At 53.2% G+C, this 18286-nt stretch overlaps 1 protein-coding gene across 4 annotated transcripts in view; it reads right to left on the minus strand.

Moving 5' to 3' along the window:
* Nucleotides 1–18286, minus strand: part of TTC7B (tetratricopeptide repeat domain 7B) — a 279640-nt gene that overhangs the window by 54271 nt on the left and 207083 nt on the right. For all 4 annotated transcript variants that reach the window (XM_055538917.1, XM_055538916.1, XM_055538919.1 and 1 more), the window contains one exon: nt 5481–5597. In XM_055538917.1, the coding sequence (XP_055394892.1) occupies nt 5481–5597 (117 nt within the window). The remainder of the gene's footprint in view (nt 1–5480; nt 5598–18286) is intronic.

Consider the following 18286-nt stretch of genomic DNA (forward strand, 5'->3'; position numbering starts at 1 on the left):
CGGAGGCCTGGCCGGCCCTCGAGGTTGCTTAGTGCTCTCACTGTGGCCTGTCCCCCCGTGAGCCCTCCTCTCTCTGGGACACATCTGCTTGGGCTCCTCTACGGACCACCTCCCCTGATAGCCCCATCACCTCCGCTCCGCTCTGGCTTGCTCTTAGGTGCCAGGACCCCCTCCCAAGGAGGCTGGCAGAAAGGAAGGAAAACCATTCCCGGCAATGGTGTCAGTAGAAGGTTTAGGGAAAGAAAACCGGAAGGAGCCTCAAATCCACTGCCCGTGAGCTGCAGAGACCCACACGTGGAGACGTACATGTCCGGTAGCTCCTATTCCCCTAAATCACGACTGAAAATCCAGAGTAAACTCTCCTGATGGTTAAGCTGTTCTGGAAACGGGAAACTTCTCTTGGAAATTCTCTAACAGCAAGAGGAAAGCTGGTGGGGGGCTGGGAGTCGGAATACTAGAGTTCATCACAGCTTTGTTGCTTCCTGGCTCTGAGATAGTGCCAGGTACACGATAAATACTGGATGTAACAGAGGGCCTTAGAGAGGGAACTGGAGCATTTCCCAGGTGTCTTCAGACAGGATCACACAAACGAGGCAAGTTCCCTTCACCCCCAAACTCAGCTTTCTCACCAGTAAAAAGGGTCTGACGGAATACAACATCTGCCCGTTTTCTGGGGCTGCTCTGAAGATGCATGAGAGCGCACTTTGCAAAAAGAAAAGCTCCTCCAAAACACTGGTGACTGTCAGCATTAAGGAGAGGAGGCAAGAATACACAGAAAAGAGCTTCATGACCCAGATAACCACCATGGTGTGATCACTCACCTAGAGCCAGACATCCTGGAATGCGAAGTCAAGTGGGCCTCAGGAAGCACCACTACAAACAAAGCTAGTGGAGGTGATGGAATTCCAGTTGAGCTATTTCAAATCCTGGAAGACAATGCTGTGAAAGTGCTGCACTCAATACTCTTGGAAAACTCAGCAGTGGCCACAGGACTGGAAAAGGTCAGTTTTCATTCCAATCCCACAGAAAGACAATGCCAAAGAATGCTCAAACTACCGCACAATTGCATTCATCTCACACGCTAGTAAAGTAATGCTCACAATTCTCCAAGCCAGCCTTCAGCAATATGTGAACCATGAACTTCCAGATGTTCAAGCTGGTTTTAGAAAAGGCAGAGGAACCAGAGATCAAATTGCCAACATCCGCTGGATCATGGAAAAAGCAAGAGAGTTCCAGAAAAACATCTATCTGCTTTATTGACTATGCCAAAGCCTTTGACTGTGTGGATCACAATAAACTGTGGAAAATTCTGAAAGAGATGGGAATACCAGACCACCTGACCTGCCTCTTGAGAAACCTATATGCAGGTCAGGAAGCAACAGTTAGAACTGGATATGGAACAACAGACTGGTTCCAAATAGGAAAAGGAGTATGTCAAGGCTGTATATTGTCACCCTGCTTATTTAACTTCTATGCAGAGTACATCATGAGAAACGCTGGACTGGAAGAAGCACAAGTTGGAATCAAGATTGCCGGGAGAAATATCAATAACCTCAGATATGCAGATGACACCACCCTTATGGCAGAAAGTCAAGAGGAACTAAAAGCCTCTTGATGAAAGTGAAAGAGGAGAGTGAAAAAGTTGGCTTAAAGCTCAACATTCAGAAAATGAAGATCATGGCATCTGGTCCCATCATTTCATGGCAAATAGATGGGGAAACAGTGGGAACAGTGTCAGACTTTATTTTTCTGGGCTCCAAAATCACTGCCGATGGTGATTGCAGCCATGAAATTAAAAGATGCTTACTCCTTGAAAGGAAAGTTATGACCAACCTAGATAGCATATTCAAAAGCAGAGACATTACTTTGCCAACAAAGGTCCGTCTAGTCAAGGCTATGGTTTTTCCAGTGGTCATGTATGGATGTGAGAGTTGGACTGTGAAGAAAGCTGAGCACCAAAGAATTGATGCTTTTGAACTGTGGTGTTGGAGAAGAGTCCCTTGGACTGCAAGGAGATCCAACCAGTCCATTCTGAAGGAGATCAGCCCTGGGATTTCTTTGGAAGGAATGATGCTGGAGCTGAAGCTCCAGTACTTTGGCCACCTCATGCGAAGAGTTGACTCATTGGAAAAGACCCTGATGCTGGGAGGGATTGGGGGCAGGAGGAGAAGGGCACGGCAGAGGATGAGATGGCTGGATGGCATCACTGACTCATTGGACGTGAGTTTGGGTGAACTCCGGGAGTTGGTGATGGACAGGGAGGCCTGGCGTGCTGCGATTCATGGGGTCGCAAAGAGTCGGACATGACTGAGCGACTGAACTGAACTGAACTGAATGTGATTGAAATGGGACTTAGGAAGAAAAAGTTTTCTTCCAATCATGTAATGGTCCAAGTGGTGGTGACAAGAGGGAGAAGAGTGGTTAATAACAAGAAACCAAAGGCAAAGAAGCCAGCTGTCGACTTAGAGAGGTGCATAGGCGGTGGGGAGAGCCTTGATGTTCAGCAGACCGGGGTTTGAATCAAAGATGTACTAGTTGTTTAGCTGAGAAAACTAGGGCAAGATCTGTAACCTCACGTAGCTTCACTTTTATTCTCTATAAAGTGGAATGAACAGTAGCCGTCTTGCAAGGCTGAGACAGGGCTTGAGAAGAACGTATAAACTGCCTGGCCCGGTGGCATAGAGATGGGGAAGTGCTTCCACGCCGGGAGGCTGCTGGACCGTCTGGCGAGGCTCTGGCAGAAGTCACACGGTCTTGAGTGGCCAGGTCAGCGCTTGCAAGAACAGCCGGAGCTGTGCCCTTCCCCAAGAGAGGAGGCAGACTGTGAGGTGGGTTTCTGTCCCAAAGACAAGCGCAACCTTGCAGGCCTCAGGAAGTCCACCCAGGTTTCTGCAGTGACCAGCACTTTGCCATGCGCACACCCAGGAGAACGCCCCACACCCTGCGCTCACAGGAGATGTGGCCTGAGCTGGGGGTGTGGCTCTCCCTCAAGCCAGAGTTAAGAGGAGGGGAGGGTTGCAGAGAACACTTGGCGAGGTCCGGCCTCAGTCTGGCCCTGTGATGCCCCAGGGTCCTCCTCTGCGCCCGTGTTCCCTGCTCTGGAGCCAGTGCCAGCCCCCGGGGCGGGGGGTTTGTAGGGGGTGGGTGCCGGGGGGAGATCCCAAGGGTGAGCAAAGACCTCCCCCTGAGACCCCTGAGACACAGGGGCGCCTGAGCCCCAAGTCAGCGAGGACCTTCTGCAGCCGGAAGCCAGCCTCCTCCAGCCAGGGGGCTTTCTGCTTCCCAGGCAGGGCTGCTTCTCACCCACCTGCTCATGTGCCTCTGGCCTTTTCTAGAACCCTGTGTGACCCAACTAGGGGCTGCTGGGCCCAGAGGGCACTGTCCCTCCCGAGGTCCCCCCACCCCCACACTGTGCCCCTCTCTGTGCCAGGGCCATGTGCGCGGGGAGGGCGTCTAAAGCTGCACAGGGGGGAGGGCCACAGGAGAAACGCTTTATTTCTATCCCAGAGAAAATACAGTTAGAAGAGCCACAGGAAGACCTGCCGCCCTTCCCCCGAGGCACCCCCGCCCTCCGGCCCCATCCTCTCTGCCCCCTGCCAGGCTCCACCCTGCACCGCCCCGAAGATCCATGCACACAGCCCAGGCATTTGGTGAAGTATTTTTAAAGAGCTTTCCGATTCTGCTATTTTTTTTTTCTCTCCTCACATTCAATATTCTTGGTTGCTATGTGGGAGGAAATGTGGGGAGGTGGGAGAGGTGTGGAGAACGGAGGGAAAATTGGCAACGCGAGAGCTGGTGGATTTCTTTCCTCATTTCTCGGGGGGCACAGACAAAGGCATGAGCTCCAGTGGGAAGCAGCCGGCTCCGCAGTGTCGGCTTGTGGCAAAGACCCTCCCCACCCCGAATCCTGCTGCTGCTGGGAGACCGGGAGGGGGGTTTTGGGGACAGAAATGCGGACGTTTCCCATTACTGCCTACAGACTGAGAAGGCGGCCTTCTCTAAACATTAGGATGATCTTTATCTCCAGAACACAGCCACAGAAGGGAGGAGGCCAGTCTCTGGGTGTCTTCCCATCAAGGGCAGATGGCTGGGGCGGCCTCCCCGCCTGCACCAGGGGCTCATGAGACGGCCTGGGCTAAGGCCTCTCCTCCTTCACCTTCTCAGCCCTGCTCTGCAGGGTCTAGACCTGACTAACGCTCCCCAGTTACCGACCACCCCTTCCCTGTTCCTGTCACACCAGCGGCTGTGCGCTCCGCCAGCCCTTCGGAGCATGAAGCTTAGCCCGGCTCCCTTTCTCGCTCCCTTGGAGTCACCCCAGACTCTCCTGATGTCGCCTGGCTCTGGTCTCACCACTGTCCTTGTGGAAGCCCCGCCTAAGCCCACACACCCTCCCCCCGCCGGCCTCCCGGAGGCTGGGCCAGACCCCGAACACATCCGTGACTTACACGCTTCAGACTCCTGACTCTTGAGAGTAGAAGGCAGGCTAGCCATACATCCTGCTGCGAACCTGAACATATTCTGTGTGAGTGGCTGTCTGAATTCACCTGAATCACCAGGTCCCCTTTTCCTTAAATCACTTCCTTTACAGGTCTGGGCACACTCTGTAATCTAGACATTTGCTGGGAACAACTGCCCAAGACTTGAAGATGATGCTTTTCAGGGACGTTCTGGGAGAGGACTGGTGGGCTGCCTAGCGGACCTTCCGCACAGAATCTGCCTGTGCGGCATGGGGCCTTGACTGACCAAGACTGGCCGGGCTGTTTCACAGCTCTGGGGGGCAGAGTTGCTGGTGGAAAACCTACCAATTTTGTCTGGTTGAGACACAATCAGTGTCTTTAGAGAAGGTAACCCCAAGCAATACATTTCATTGTTTTATAGGATATTATTGTTTTTATATTTATTTGCAAATTCATTTCAGCATATCTAGTTTTCAAATTCTTCTTTGAATCAGTCTTAACAGTTTATTGCTTCCTTCATTAGTTAATGAGATAAATAAAACCTTTGATAAATGCTTCCTGTATATTTGAGTCATGATTTTAGCTTCTTGAAAATTACACTTTATCACCCCAATAGCAATTTCCACTCTTCTGGTAGGATGCAGCCTGTTATCCACTCAGGTCTTTTAAATATTACCGTGAGAACACCATCTGGAATATATAACTGACTAGTCTATCCACAAATCACTAGCAAGATGGTAAGACTCTTCAAAGGAATTATGTAAATGGCTGGTTGAGCGAAATCAGGAGACTAATCGGAATTGAGCCTAGTGGGCCACTGTGGCGGCAAAAGCATAAGAAACCCATGACTTGGCGGATTCATCAGACGCCAGGAGAAAATGCCCTTAAAGATGGAGCGTGAGGCTCCACTGCGGGGGCTCGGGGTGCACGGGGGTGGAGAGCCCTTCCCGCTAGACGCCGGGCGGGGACGGAGGAGCGGCGGAGGCCACGCGATGCCCGCATGACGCACGCCTGGTCTCTTACCTGGGGTTGGTCAGGTTGTAGCAGGATTTCCAGATCTGTAACATGTGCTTACACGTGAGGAGCGCCTCGTCCGGGCCCCGGGAAAGGGACTCCAGCTTCACTTTGGAAAACAGCAGTCTGCGAGGGGAGACAGAGGGGAGGACACAGCTCAGGCCGGAGCCCGGCAGGATGGCATGGGTGGCCGGGAGCTCTGCGGAACCCTGCTGGGGGGCCACAGAGTCCGTTCGGCCTTTCCCTAAGAAACCGGAAGGGACTCTATGGCCACCCTACAGGAGGGGGCGTCCAAAGGCTGGACCCGAGGGAAGCGCGGCGGCCAGGGACTGCAGAGCTTGCGGGGCAGGATCCGGCTTTGCCCGGCTCTCACTGCCAGGGCGATGTCGGCAGAGCTCTGCCACGGGTGGTCAGGTGAAAAGCATCTGCGTGGTAATTTCATTCAGGACAGAGAGATTTTAGGAAGAGGGCACTTTTTAGAGCACAACCAACTTATCTGCAAAACCTCAAAAATCCATCAAAAGTGAATTTTGATTTATTTACAAAACTCCACGTGATGTGACTTGTTGATATAAATACCTATCAGTAATTTACACAGTGATCGTCATCGCATGAAGGAGATGACAGCTTGGACCAAGGGCTCATGAAAAGCGGGGCCTGGGTAAGGCCTTCCCTTCTGTGATCTGCTCCAGCCCCACTCTGAAGGGGCAAGGACTTCACCAAGTCACTCACAATCACTGACTCTCTCTCCCCCTTTTTGGCACTACCCATGGCTCCGCCCAGACTGCCAGGGCACTCAGCGGAGCCCCTTCCCACTTCCCTGGCCTCTCAGAGTTCCTCTGCGTGCACAGTCTGCTGATTCCCTCTGGCATCAGCACCTTGGTCCCTGGGCTCATCGCCATTGTCCTTGTGAAGCCCCAGCCTGAGCCCAGATTCCGTCCTGATGGTCGCGCTATCCTCTCACTTTCCCGGCTCTGAGAAATCATATATAAAGAAATCGCATCTAAAAATCATTCCCATTCCCAGCTCAAGAAACTACAGTAATTCCTTACCGCCTGTAATGATAAGTCAAAATTCCTTATCGAGGCCTTTAAGACTCTGCCCGCAGGCCACCACGTATGTCACCGTCCCACCTGGTGCCATGTTTTCTGCTGGGCTCTTTACTCCCACCAGCGTAATTCACTGCAGAGAGCATGCGTGTGCTCAGCCGTGTCTGCTGATGGACTGTAGCCCGCCAGGCTCCTCTCTCCATGGGGTTCTCCAGGCAAGAATACTTGAGTGGGTTGCCATTTCCTCCTCCAAGAGGTCTTTCCAAGCCAGGGATTGAATCCATGTCTCCTGCACTGCTGGCGGGTTCTTTTACTGCTGAGGAAGCCCCATGTAATTCACCAAAGTCTGTGTTTTTATCATAACTCTAAGAGTACTTGCCATGTTCTCAATCTTAATCTCTACTAATCCAAGTCTCTCCTTGGTTCCTCCTAAATTCAGCAAAACCCCATCTCATCAAACAAGTCTCCCACAGATACCACTTAATCACACCTTTATCTTTACTCCGTGTGCACCACAGGCGTGCTGAGTCACTTCAGTCATGTCCGACTCTTTGCGACCCCGTGGACTGTAGCCCACCAGGCTCCCCGGTCCATGGGATTCTCCAGGCAAGAATCCTGGAGTGCGTTGCCATCTCCTCCTCCAGGAGATCTTCCCTATCCACGGATCAAACCTGCGCCTCTTGCGTCTCCTGCGTTGGCAGGTGGGGTCTTTACCACTAGCGCCACCAGGGAGTCCTTGTGAGGTGGTGTTTGTTGTTAATAAAAAGAAGACAAAGACAGGGAGGCGCTCCTGCTTGTTGAAGCCTCTGTGTGCCCTCGCTCGGCCCTGCACAGAGCATCACCGTGTCGCCTGTGTAAGGACCCTTCTCGGTCGGTGCTGTTCATCTCCCTTCAACAAGAAACCCCAGTATCTCTCTCTGGCTTCCCATCCACAGTGCTTAGCACCATAAGGTCGACAAGCGTCAAATCAGCATTTTCTCTCTAAACCACGGAAGATAAAGAAAAACGTTTCTAGTGATTGAAACCTATAGGAGAATTCCTCACTATGGACCACTCATCTGAAGGCAGGCACTTCTGAGGTGGACAGTCTCTTTTCCCCTATGAGAGCTGGAATAGGCTGGTCCTGAGAGGCGCCACCCGATCTCGGGATGGCTCGGCACCATCCCTTCCCTCCGAATGGACTCTGGATGCCTGAGCAGGCGCTGGCGGCCCCCAGGGGTCAGGGCTGTGGCCCCCTCAAGCCTGGGGCTGTAGAAGCCAGAGGGGGGGCGGTAAGAACCACAGGCCAAGGAATGCAGGCGGCAGGGCCTGGCCAACCAGCGGCGGGCAGAGAGAGTGAGGCCAGATGGAGACAGGGCTTGGCTTTGGCTCAAAAACACCTCAAGAAGTGACGTTCCCGGAGGCCTTTCCAGGACTGCCTGCAGGGAACAGCAGCTCCTCAGGTGTCCTGAGGGGTTTTTAAGGAGGCAGATGTTGACTCATGAATATCTTCATGAGTCTAGAAGGTAGTGGGAGTACTTTTTCTCCAGAAAGTGTTAAAAGTGAAAGTGAAAACGTGAGTCAGTCGTGTCTGACTCTTTGCAACCCCATGGACTGTGGCCCACCAGGCTCCTCCATCCATGGGGTTCTCCAGGCAAGAAGACTGGAGTGGTTGCCATTCCCTCCTCCAGTGGATCTTCCTAACCCAGGGATGGAATCCTGGTCTCCCACGTTGCAGACAGATTCTTTAGCACTGAGCCACCAGGGAAGCCCACGTTTCCAGCAAAGTCTTCCAGCAAACATAGGTCACCTGGGAGGCGTGTTACAGAGGAAGCAGGGCTGCTGAGCAGTCACCTGTCAGCGTGTGGTGGAGACCTGCTTGGATGCCAGAGACCTCACGGGTGATGGTTGGGCACCAAGCCATTCGAGCCAATGGGCCACCCCACCAGGACCACGGTGGGTTCTTGGAGGCCCCCAGGTCCTCTGACTGAGCCAGGCTCGAAGCAGGCCTGCCTACGGGGGCCAGGAGGTGAGGGGGAAGTTTCCCCGCCCAGCAGGCAGCTGGGGCTCTGAGAGCAGTTATCACGGCTCCTGGAACTGGACAGGACGCCAGAGCCTCGTCTCTAGGCTGCAGCTTGGGAGAGCAGTTCTGTGCAAGGCTTCTTGGCGGAAAAAGAACTTCTAATTAACATGAAATAACAGCTTTCAAACACTTGACTCAGGATGTGGAGTTGAAAAGGTGTGGGCTGGATTTCAGAGAACCTGACAGCAAGAACAATAGTACAACTGCTGAGCCCAAGAGATGGGAAAGGCGCTGGACGTGGAGCGAAAGGAGAGCAGCGCGATGGGGAGGCTGAGGACAGGGACCTGGGGACGGGGGTCGGGGCTGGGGACAGGGCTGGGGGACAGGGGGGCTGGGGGACAGGGGGGCTGGGGACAGGGCTGGGGACAGAGGAGCTGGGGGATGGGGCTGGGGACAGGGGGACTGAGGATAGGGGGGCTGAGGATAGGGGGCTGGGGACAGGGGGGCTGGGGGACAGGGGGGCTGGGGACAGGGCTGGGAGGGCAGAGCTGCTCGCCCACCGTCAGGCGTGTCCTGCACGATGGCAGACCTCCGGGACCCCTGAGTCTGGCCCGGCCTTGAAGGCAGGCAGAAGCGGGGGCAGAGGCCTGGCCTCAGAGACCGGCCCCAGGCCTGGCTGGTGACGCGGGGAACAAAGCCAGAACAGACCCCGGGATGCCTGACACCCTTTCACCGATTCCCGCTCGTGCATCTCAGGACTGTTGCGAATGCCTGGCTGGGGCACGCTCCATTAGGACAGACTCGACGATACACACAGCGTCTGGCGTTCACCGGCCGCAGTTGATGTCCCAAAAGGCCGCAGAGCCTACCTACGGAGGAGACCCTGAGGCAGAAATCCCGGGACCGACCAGCCGCGGCTGTCTCAGCGTGCCGACCTGTCGATGCAATGGAGGCGGCAGCGGGTAGACGGCTACACACACCCCCGGGGCCAACACGGCCAAGCGAGGTGTTGCTCTAAGTGCAGTCAGACGTCACGTGCTGGGAAAATGGTCTTTTCCTGTTCCCTACAGCTGGCTCAAAGTCCATTAATCTAATTTTAAAACTTTTTGTTCAGAGACTCCTCGAATCCTTACAGGAAATTAATGAAGACTAGAACTTCCCTACAATATCCATCTGACGATGTTCCTGGAGCCCAAACCTAGCATCTCGAGCAATGCCGCTGAGGGCCTGGCTCCTGCCCATGTGCTCCGCCCACCAGGCGCACCCCTATCCTAGTCAGGGTCGCCTTCCTTCATGGTCACCCTCCTCGCGCCCCTGAGTCTGTGCGCGGGCTGTTCCTTCTGTCTGGAACTGCTTTTCCACCCATTTCTACTTTTAAAGCCTTCTCTACTTAGCTTTCAAGGTTCAGGTCAAACCTCCTTGCCCCCCAACCACTGAAGCCAGCCTTAAATAAACAGAAGCTAAAACTCCCAAATGGAAATGCAATTCCAGAAAATACAAGAGCTCTCTGCTGTGGAATAATGAGCTATAAGCCAGGAAGCTTCTGCTTTCAAGACAAGTGAAATAATAACAATAACTACAGTGGCTGCCAGACGCTGTAAACATGTGATCAGAGATTCTTACGACATCTCTGCAAGTGAGGCCGAAAGCTAAGTCTTCCGCCTGAGTTCACACAGCCGGTTCCTGGCAGAACAGAAATGTAAACCCAAACCCACTTGACTCCAAAGCGCAGGACAAGAAACGTGAGAAAGACTTAAAATATTCTAAACACACTACAACGCTAATGAAGATATGTAGCATTTTCTAATTCACTGTTAAATATTTAAAACCCTAAAATGTGCAAGTGGTAAAGAATCCACCTACCATGCAGGAGACACAGGAGGCATGGGTTTGATCCCTGGGTCAGGAAGCGCCCCGGGAGGAAGAAATGGCAACCTACTCCTGTATTTTTGCCTGGAGAATCTCCTGGACAGAGGAGCCTGGTGGGCTACATTCCATAGGCTAACAAAGAATCAGACCCGACTGAGCACGCATATGGAGACAAAATCTGCAAAGATCTCCGTTAGATACTGTGTGGAAGAGAAAGAGGCATAAAATACAGTTCCTTGCCCTCAGAGAATATATAGTCCAATCAGTAAAAAAAAGACTTGCTTGCCACAAAGATTAGGTGAGACTTCTGACTTAGACACAGATTGTATGTGTGTGTGTTAGTCGCTCAGTTATGTCCAACTCTCTGTGACCCCCCTGGACTGTAGCTCTCCAGGCTCCTCTGTACATGGGATTCTCTAGGCAAGAATATTGGAGTGGGTTGCCATTTCCTTCTCTAGGGGATCTTCCCAACTCAGGAGGCCCTGAAATTTGGGCAGGGCTGCAGGAAAAGAGGAGTTGGGGCTGCTGAGGTTTTGTTCCTAGGATACGTCATATGTGATTCTGAATAAAATGATTACATTTGCTTTTTGTGACTTGCTTCTTCCCTCAAAAGTCAGGTGCATATAAAACTCTAGATACTTGATGGACACAGTTAATCAGGGTTTTACTTTTCATTAGAACCAATAGAAATAATATTTTACCCTATTTTTGGAATTTTTTGAGAATCCCAGAGTAACTCTCAAAATAATTGCCTGGCTTAGTGTAGAGCTCAGAGAGAAGATGTGGGCCCCTGGTGAAGCTCTGGGGTCTGTGGCGTCGTGAGTTCTCATCGGGCACTTTGGGCAATGTACCAGGGCCCAGTTTAATCTCCAATCTCACCCCCAGGAAGATTTTCTCACTCCCTGGACACCCTACCTCCAGCACGTCCCTCTGGTTTGGCTTTACCCTGGGCCCCACCCCCAGGAGTCCCAGACAGGACCCCTCAGAGGCCCTCCTACCTCCCTGCCTGTGCTCTCTGCCCACCTGGAGGCCTCCCCCCAGTGGCCCTCCCAATGGCCCGTGCAAGTCCCTCCGTCTGGCATTTCTGATCTGCCCCTCCCCAGGCAGCAACTAGCTTCGTCCTCATCTCATTTGCATATTTCTTTTCATCTGTTTACTCATGAACATAGACAGCGTATTAAAACGCCATCACTTTGCTGACAAAGGTTCATATAGTCAATGCTACGGCTTCTCCAGTAGTCATGTATGGATGTGAGAGTTCACCATAAAGATGGCTGAGCGCCAAAGGATTGATGCTTTCGAACTGTGGTGTTGGAGAAGACTCTTGAGAGTCCCTTGGACTAAGGAGATCCAACCAGTCCATCCTAAAGGAAATCAGTCCTGAATATTCACTGATGCTGAAGGACTGATGCTGAAGCTGAAGCTCCAATACTTTGGCCACCTGATGTGAAGGAGTGACTCATTGGAAAAGACCCTGATGCTGAGAAAGATTGAAGACAGGAGGAAGGGGGGGGCGGGCGAGACAGAGGATGAGATGGTTGGATGGCATCATCGACTCAGTGGATATGAAGTAGAGTAAACTCCAAGAGATAGTGAAAGACAGAGAAGCCCGCGTGCTGCAGCCCATGGAGTCACGGCGAGTTGGACATGACTGAGCAACTGAACAACAGATCTATGCAGTTGTCAATGTGCCTGATAATGAATTTGTTCATCTTTTTGTCATTTTAAAAAGTGCCTAATATGCCCTTGAGGCCACAAAGAGCAGTAAGATGCGGTATTTCTCCCCTCACCAAAAGCTCACAGTCTAGCGGTCTATACACAGGATACGTGATAAACCCAGATAGACATAAGGACAAGGTTATCTGGCAGCGCAAAAGGAAGGAGACAGGGTCTTCCTGGGGGGCCATGGAGGACAACTGAGAGGGACTTTTCTAGTTAGGGTAGGACGGGCTCTGGGGAGAGGCCTTCCAGGCAGGCAGATGGACCATCTCAAGCCAAGGCAGGATCGTCCCCATGTGCTCAAAGAATGGGGTCTGGAGTCTGGGATATAAGGCTGGGACCTGAGAAAAAGACAGAAGAGGAGATATTGCTAAATTCTGAAATCTAGTATGCCTCACCAAGCTTTCTGATGAACTGTCAATGACAATAAATTAGGAAAGTTTAGAGAAATACTATAGTAATACATTCCCTCCAATCTTACAGCATAAAAAACGCACTCATGAATTGCATCAAGGAGGAAACACACATGTTAATAAACAAACCCTCACTAATCAGATCCGTAAACGCTGTTGTCAAGGCAGCTGATTCAGAAAGAACATCCCGGGAAGCCGGAACGTCTGGTATTTTGTGCTGATCTGTGTTTGCAGCGCTTGGGCTAGGCCTGCCAGGGACCTGTCTTTGTTTAGCTGCTGAATGTCTGCCGGGATGCAAAACAGCTGTGCAGAAAATGCCTGTGGTGTTTGCCCAAGCAGGGCAGTGGCCACAGGGACCTCGAACGCGGCCCCCATCTCTCTTCCGGGGGCTGAGAGACGGCTGGCGTGGACTGGCTGCAGAACACCTGTGGGGAGCGTCACCGGGTGGAAGAGACAGCACAGCGGGCAGGGGCAGGAGGAGGCAGGCCCGCTGAGACGCAGTGTGAGGTTGGGAAGACGGCTGGGCAACCACGGAGCAGAAGGGGAGAGGAGCCGAGGGAGGCGCCCGGAGCACGCGGTGAGGCGGAGGAAGGCGGAAACCCGACGCCAGTGAGTCAGCGGGACCGAGTCCGAGAGCGCTGAGCGGGCCCCTCGCCGGTCACGGACGGGCAGTCATTAGACACCGCTGACCAGCCCTCCAACACCGGGGCGAGCGGCTGGCCTCAGGTTCCAGGCTGGCTTTGGTGAAGGAAATCCATCTCGACTCCTCCTCACCTGCATTTCTGACGGCCTGCTGGTCTCGGAGCCCTGGCTCTCCCGCTAGATTTCCACAGCAGGCTGATCCAGGGAGGGGGTGTTCTTTGCAAAACGTAGCCTCTAATCCGGGCTGAGTCACCGTCGCTAGGGGGAGCGGGGCCGGGACTGGTCACCGGGCCACCTGGCCTGACGCATCTCCATGGGCTCAGCCACCCCCGGGCGTGCCTGCAATGGCGGCATACAGCTGTGCAAGCCCAGGGCTGACGCTCCGGGACCCCGAGGACCCTCTGAGGACAGGTGGAAGGAGGAGGGTTTGGCACCAGTCACGTGACGGCTCCCATAGCACTGCTTGGGGAACAAATCACTCATGGAGATCGACCAACAAACATCATCTGAATGAACGATCTGTCTGCTCAGCTATCACAGGAAACACACAGTCTCCTTCATCATCTGGCCCTCCTAATTGCTGTACTGACATCTGTTCATCAACTCATTAGAAAAAGAAAAAAATATATATATATATCTTTTTCCAGTTAACCCAAACCTGGGAAAGACCGTGAGAGTCCTGCAGTGAATGCTTTGCTACTCAAGAATGTGGTCAGGGCAGGTACCTTGTGCATTCCCTGGGAACCCGTGAGAAATGCAGAAAATCCACCCACTCTAGACCCAGGGTTTCTCTGGTGGCTCAGACAGTAAAGAACCTGCCTGCAATCAAGAAGACCTAGGCTTGATCCCTGGATTGGGAAGATCCTGTGGAGAAGGAATGGCAACCCACTCCAGTATTCGTGCCTGGAGAATCCCGTGGACAGAGGAGTCTGTCTGTAGCATCTTCATGTAACAAGATTGGGTTAGAATCTTGTTCTAACGGATTAGAACGAGACCCGATGGATTAGAATCTTCATGTAACAAGATTCCTAGGTGATTTGTGTGCAAATTTAAGTTCAAAAAGCACCACTCTACTTCATAACTCTCCATTTTTATTTCCAATGGTCTGATTTTTTTTTTAAAGACCTCCAGGAAAACACTTCCCATAGTCCCTACACTTAGGCAATTCTGTGTTTATTTCATTCCAGTAAGAATTTTGAAGGTATTTTATTCTTGAATTCAGTGGCCATTCTAATCAATCACTTACATTAAGCTCATAAATGAAGGGCACCCCCCACCTGTGGTCTTGAACCTTCCTTTCCTTTTAGAGAGATTCCCTGGGTGAGTTTCTGGTGGCTGTGGTATAGGACAGTGCAGCCCACTCCAGGACTCGTGCCTGGAGAACCCCATGGACAGAGGAGCCTGGCGGGCCACAGTGCACCCCACTCCAGGACTCGTGCCTGGAGAACCCCATGGACAGAGGAGCCTGGCGGGCCACAGTGCAGCCCACTCCAGGACTCGTGCCTGGAGAACCCCATGGACAGAGGAGCCTGGCGGGCTACAGTCCATGGGGTCGCAAGAGTCAGACACGACTGAACCACTAAGAACAACAAGGTCCTTGCTGAGCATGGCCAGTGAGGACCAGTGTACCGAGCCAGGCACCGCTCACGTCGTCAGCCACAGAAAGGGCGCCTGAGTCTGCAGAGCGCTGGATCATCGCGACTGCCCAGGGCGTCTGCCTCAGGGCTGGAAAACTCAAATGTCTTCCTGAACCAGGCAAGTAAACAGGAGCTGGCTTCAAGGTCTCTTTGGAGTCATGCCTGCCCACCCCAAAGCTAATCAAATCCAGACATTCCTGAGATGTGCATTCACTTACAGGGACTCTGCTAACAGAAGTCTGCCCATGGCTACCGGAGGGACACCCTGGTCTGCAAGGTCGTCAGAGCGCCTGGTGTCCTTTAGAAACCCCAGAGCACACGCCCACTCCTGCTCAGCTGGCTAACAGAACCACCAAAGGGAGGTTTGAAGATCGTGGCTAGAAATGAGCGGCTGGCCCAGGCGGCTCATTGGCCACCTTCTCTGGGAGCCTCTACCACTGAGGAAGTTCTGGAAATGCAACCATGCTCAGGGCCCGCGGCGGCCGGGGAAGGAGAGCCCGCATAGGGTGTTGGCAGGTGTGGGGGCTCCCCAACCAGGGCTCCCCCACCAGGGCTCCCCGAGCTGCTGGCTCCGGGAGCACGGGCACCGCGTCTGTTCGGCCAAAGCCAGCTAGCCCCGCGGGTAGACGCCTGGCTTTACAGGCACGCCCACCCCGAGCGCAGGCCAAGGACTGCCGCCGGGCCTCCTCTCTGGACGGGCAGGGCCTCCCGCTGGGCCCCGTATCAGTTACACTCTGCTGCGCCTTTAGGTCGAAGTGTCAACAATCTGGATACTCCCCCATCCTCCTAGCGATATTTTTAGAACAAACAAACAACTGACATATTTAGCGGCAATAAATCACCCTGAGAAACCCCGGTTTGGCTCATTTTTTGCTCCCACTTTAGCTACTAATCTCAACTCCGATTAGGGTCCTGGAACCTCAGCTGGAAGTGCCCGGGACGGGCTGGTTGAGAACACGTGTGCACCAGGCCGCCCAGGCCTGGGAGAGCCGCTCTGGGCCTGCGAGTGACATGCTCGCGATGGGAGCCATGCCCTTCAGCGCCACCCTCAGAGCCGCAGTCAGGACGGCCTCCCGGTCACCGTCTGACGGGGTGGAACTGGGGCGGAGGGGGTGCAGAGAAGCAGGAGGCCCAGAAGCCGCCCCGGGGCTGGGGGGCGAGTCGGTGAGCAACGGTCTGGGGCCCGGGAAGCCGCCTGCTACGGAAAGACGCAAGCAGGAAAAACTGGAAAGCACCCTTTCCCAGTTAACTACCCTGGCTCTAAGAATAGAGACTTCGTTCTCTCTGAACGAGGACCACCACTGAGCGTCTCTAACACGGGCGGGGGCGAACCGAGAGCCGATCGGCCCATTGCCGGGGGCACGCGGGGTCCCAGCTCCCTGAGCAGGGAGCGAACCTGTGTCCCGGCGATGGACGCACTGAGTCGGAGCCCCGGGGCTGCCAGAGGAGTCGCATATCTCTACTTCTGACTCAGCTGCCACGACCGAGGTCTCCCCGTGTCCCCACGCCTGAGGACGGGGACTCAAGAAGGAAGGACACCCCGGGCCCCCGCAGGGATAAAGACAGACGGGGAAAGGACGGGGACCCTACGGTCACCCAGGCCCAGAGGGAAGGGGGCTCGGTCCCCTGAGACGCGGACTCACAGGAAGCCGTGAAGGTCTGAGACGCACAGTGGCTCCACCCAGACTCAGGGCGGGAGCCGGACGGGGGAGGCGTCGGGTGCCTGGATGCGGGCCGGCGGGGCGGGGAGAGGTGGAGCCGGCGCGCCTCTGGGCTCAGAGCGGCGCGGGACCAGGGTCCTCGCACAGCTCTGCTCCTGTGACCCCGGGCGCTTTGCCCTCGCCCTCTCTCAGCACATCGGGAGGTCTGGTTTGGCTGTGCTGCCTCCCGGGTGCCCAGGGAGGCCTGGGACTGAGGCTCCCGAGCAGCATGGGCGGCCTCGGCGGTGGTCCAGGTTCCCAAGTGCTCAGTGCACCACGGTGGCCCCCGAGCTCGCGCTGTGAGCTGTGGGGGGCCGGGCAACGCCCCTGGGGCTCGGCTCCGCGGGCACAGATCAGCGGGAAGCAGGCCCCGCATCCTTAACTGCCGCTGCTGCTGTTCAGTTGCCAAATCGCGTCCGATTCTTTGAGACCCCATGGACTGCAGCACGCCAGGCCTCCCTGTCCATCACCACTCCCAGAGTTTGCCCAAACTCACGTCCATCGAGTCAGTGATGCCATCCAAACATCTCATCCTCTGTCGCCCCCTTCTCCTCCTGCCCTCAATCTTTCCCAGCATCAGGGTCTTTTGAAATGAGTCAGTTCTTCGCATCTGGTGGCCAAAGTATTGGAGCTTCAGCTTCAGCATCAGTCCTTCCAGTGAATATTTAGGACTGATTTCCTTTAAGATGGACTGGTTGGATCTTCTTGCAGTCCAAGGGACTCTCAAAGAGTCTTCTACAGCACCATGGTTCAAAGGCATCAGTTCTTTGGCACTCAGCCTTCTTTACAGTCCAAAGTCTCTCATATAAGAATAATCATACAGTACTTTTCCTTTTGTGACTGGCTTATTTTATTAGCATAAAAAAAAATCCTCAAGTTTCATCCATGTTGTGGCATATTTCATAGCATATTTCAGATTTCCTCCTTTGTTTTTTTTAAGAATTTCCTTCCTTTTTAAAAACTGAATCATATTCCATTGTATATGGATCACACTTTGCTTATCCATCCACTCATCCATGGACACTTGGGTGGCATCTGCCTTTTGGGTCTTATGAATACTGCTGTTATAAACTCGAGTGTACAGCCTCTGTTCCTTCTTTCAATTCTTTTGAGTATTTACCCAGAAGTGGAATTGCTGGATCATACAATAACCTATTTTTATTATTTTGAGGAACCGCCACACTATTTTCCACAGCAGCCGCACCATTTTACATTCCCACCAGCAGAGCACAAGAGTTCTGGCTTCTCCACGCCCTCTCCAACACTTGTTACTGTCTTCTGTTTTTGTTGTTGTTGTTTTTTTTAATATTAGCCATCCTAATGGTATCTCATTGTGGTTTTGATTTGCTTTCCCTAATGATTAGTGATGCTAAGACTATTTCCATGGGCTCATTGGCCACTTGAATATCTGCTTTGGACAAAGGTCTATTTAAATCCTTTGTTCATTTTTTTCTTCATTTGAGTTTTTGTTGTTGTTGTTATGGAAGTCTGATTTTAAGCTAGCTACTGCACCACTGAATCCACTCCACTTTGATCTGTGGTATCTTTTAGGCAGTCACCCACTACCCTTTGCCCAAAGATCACCCCAACCTGTATCTGAGGAAGGGGCATCACCAGTCAGTTACTGTGAGCTCATCCCTCCCAGACATCCTTCCGTGGGTCATTTCTCCAGTTTAACATGACAAACAGCCTCTTTCCTTGTGTTCCAACTTTCTATCAAATACAGATTTAATGGGCACATTCATTACCCCATCACTCAGCTCAGACATAAAAATAGCCCATAA

This window comes from Bubalus kerabau, chromosome 10 (genome assembly GCF_029407905.1).
Source record: "Bubalus kerabau isolate K-KA32 ecotype Philippines breed swamp buffalo chromosome 10, PCC_UOA_SB_1v2, whole genome shotgun sequence".
Taxonomy (NCBI): domain Eukaryota; kingdom Metazoa; phylum Chordata; class Mammalia; order Artiodactyla; family Bovidae; genus Bubalus; species Bubalus kerabau.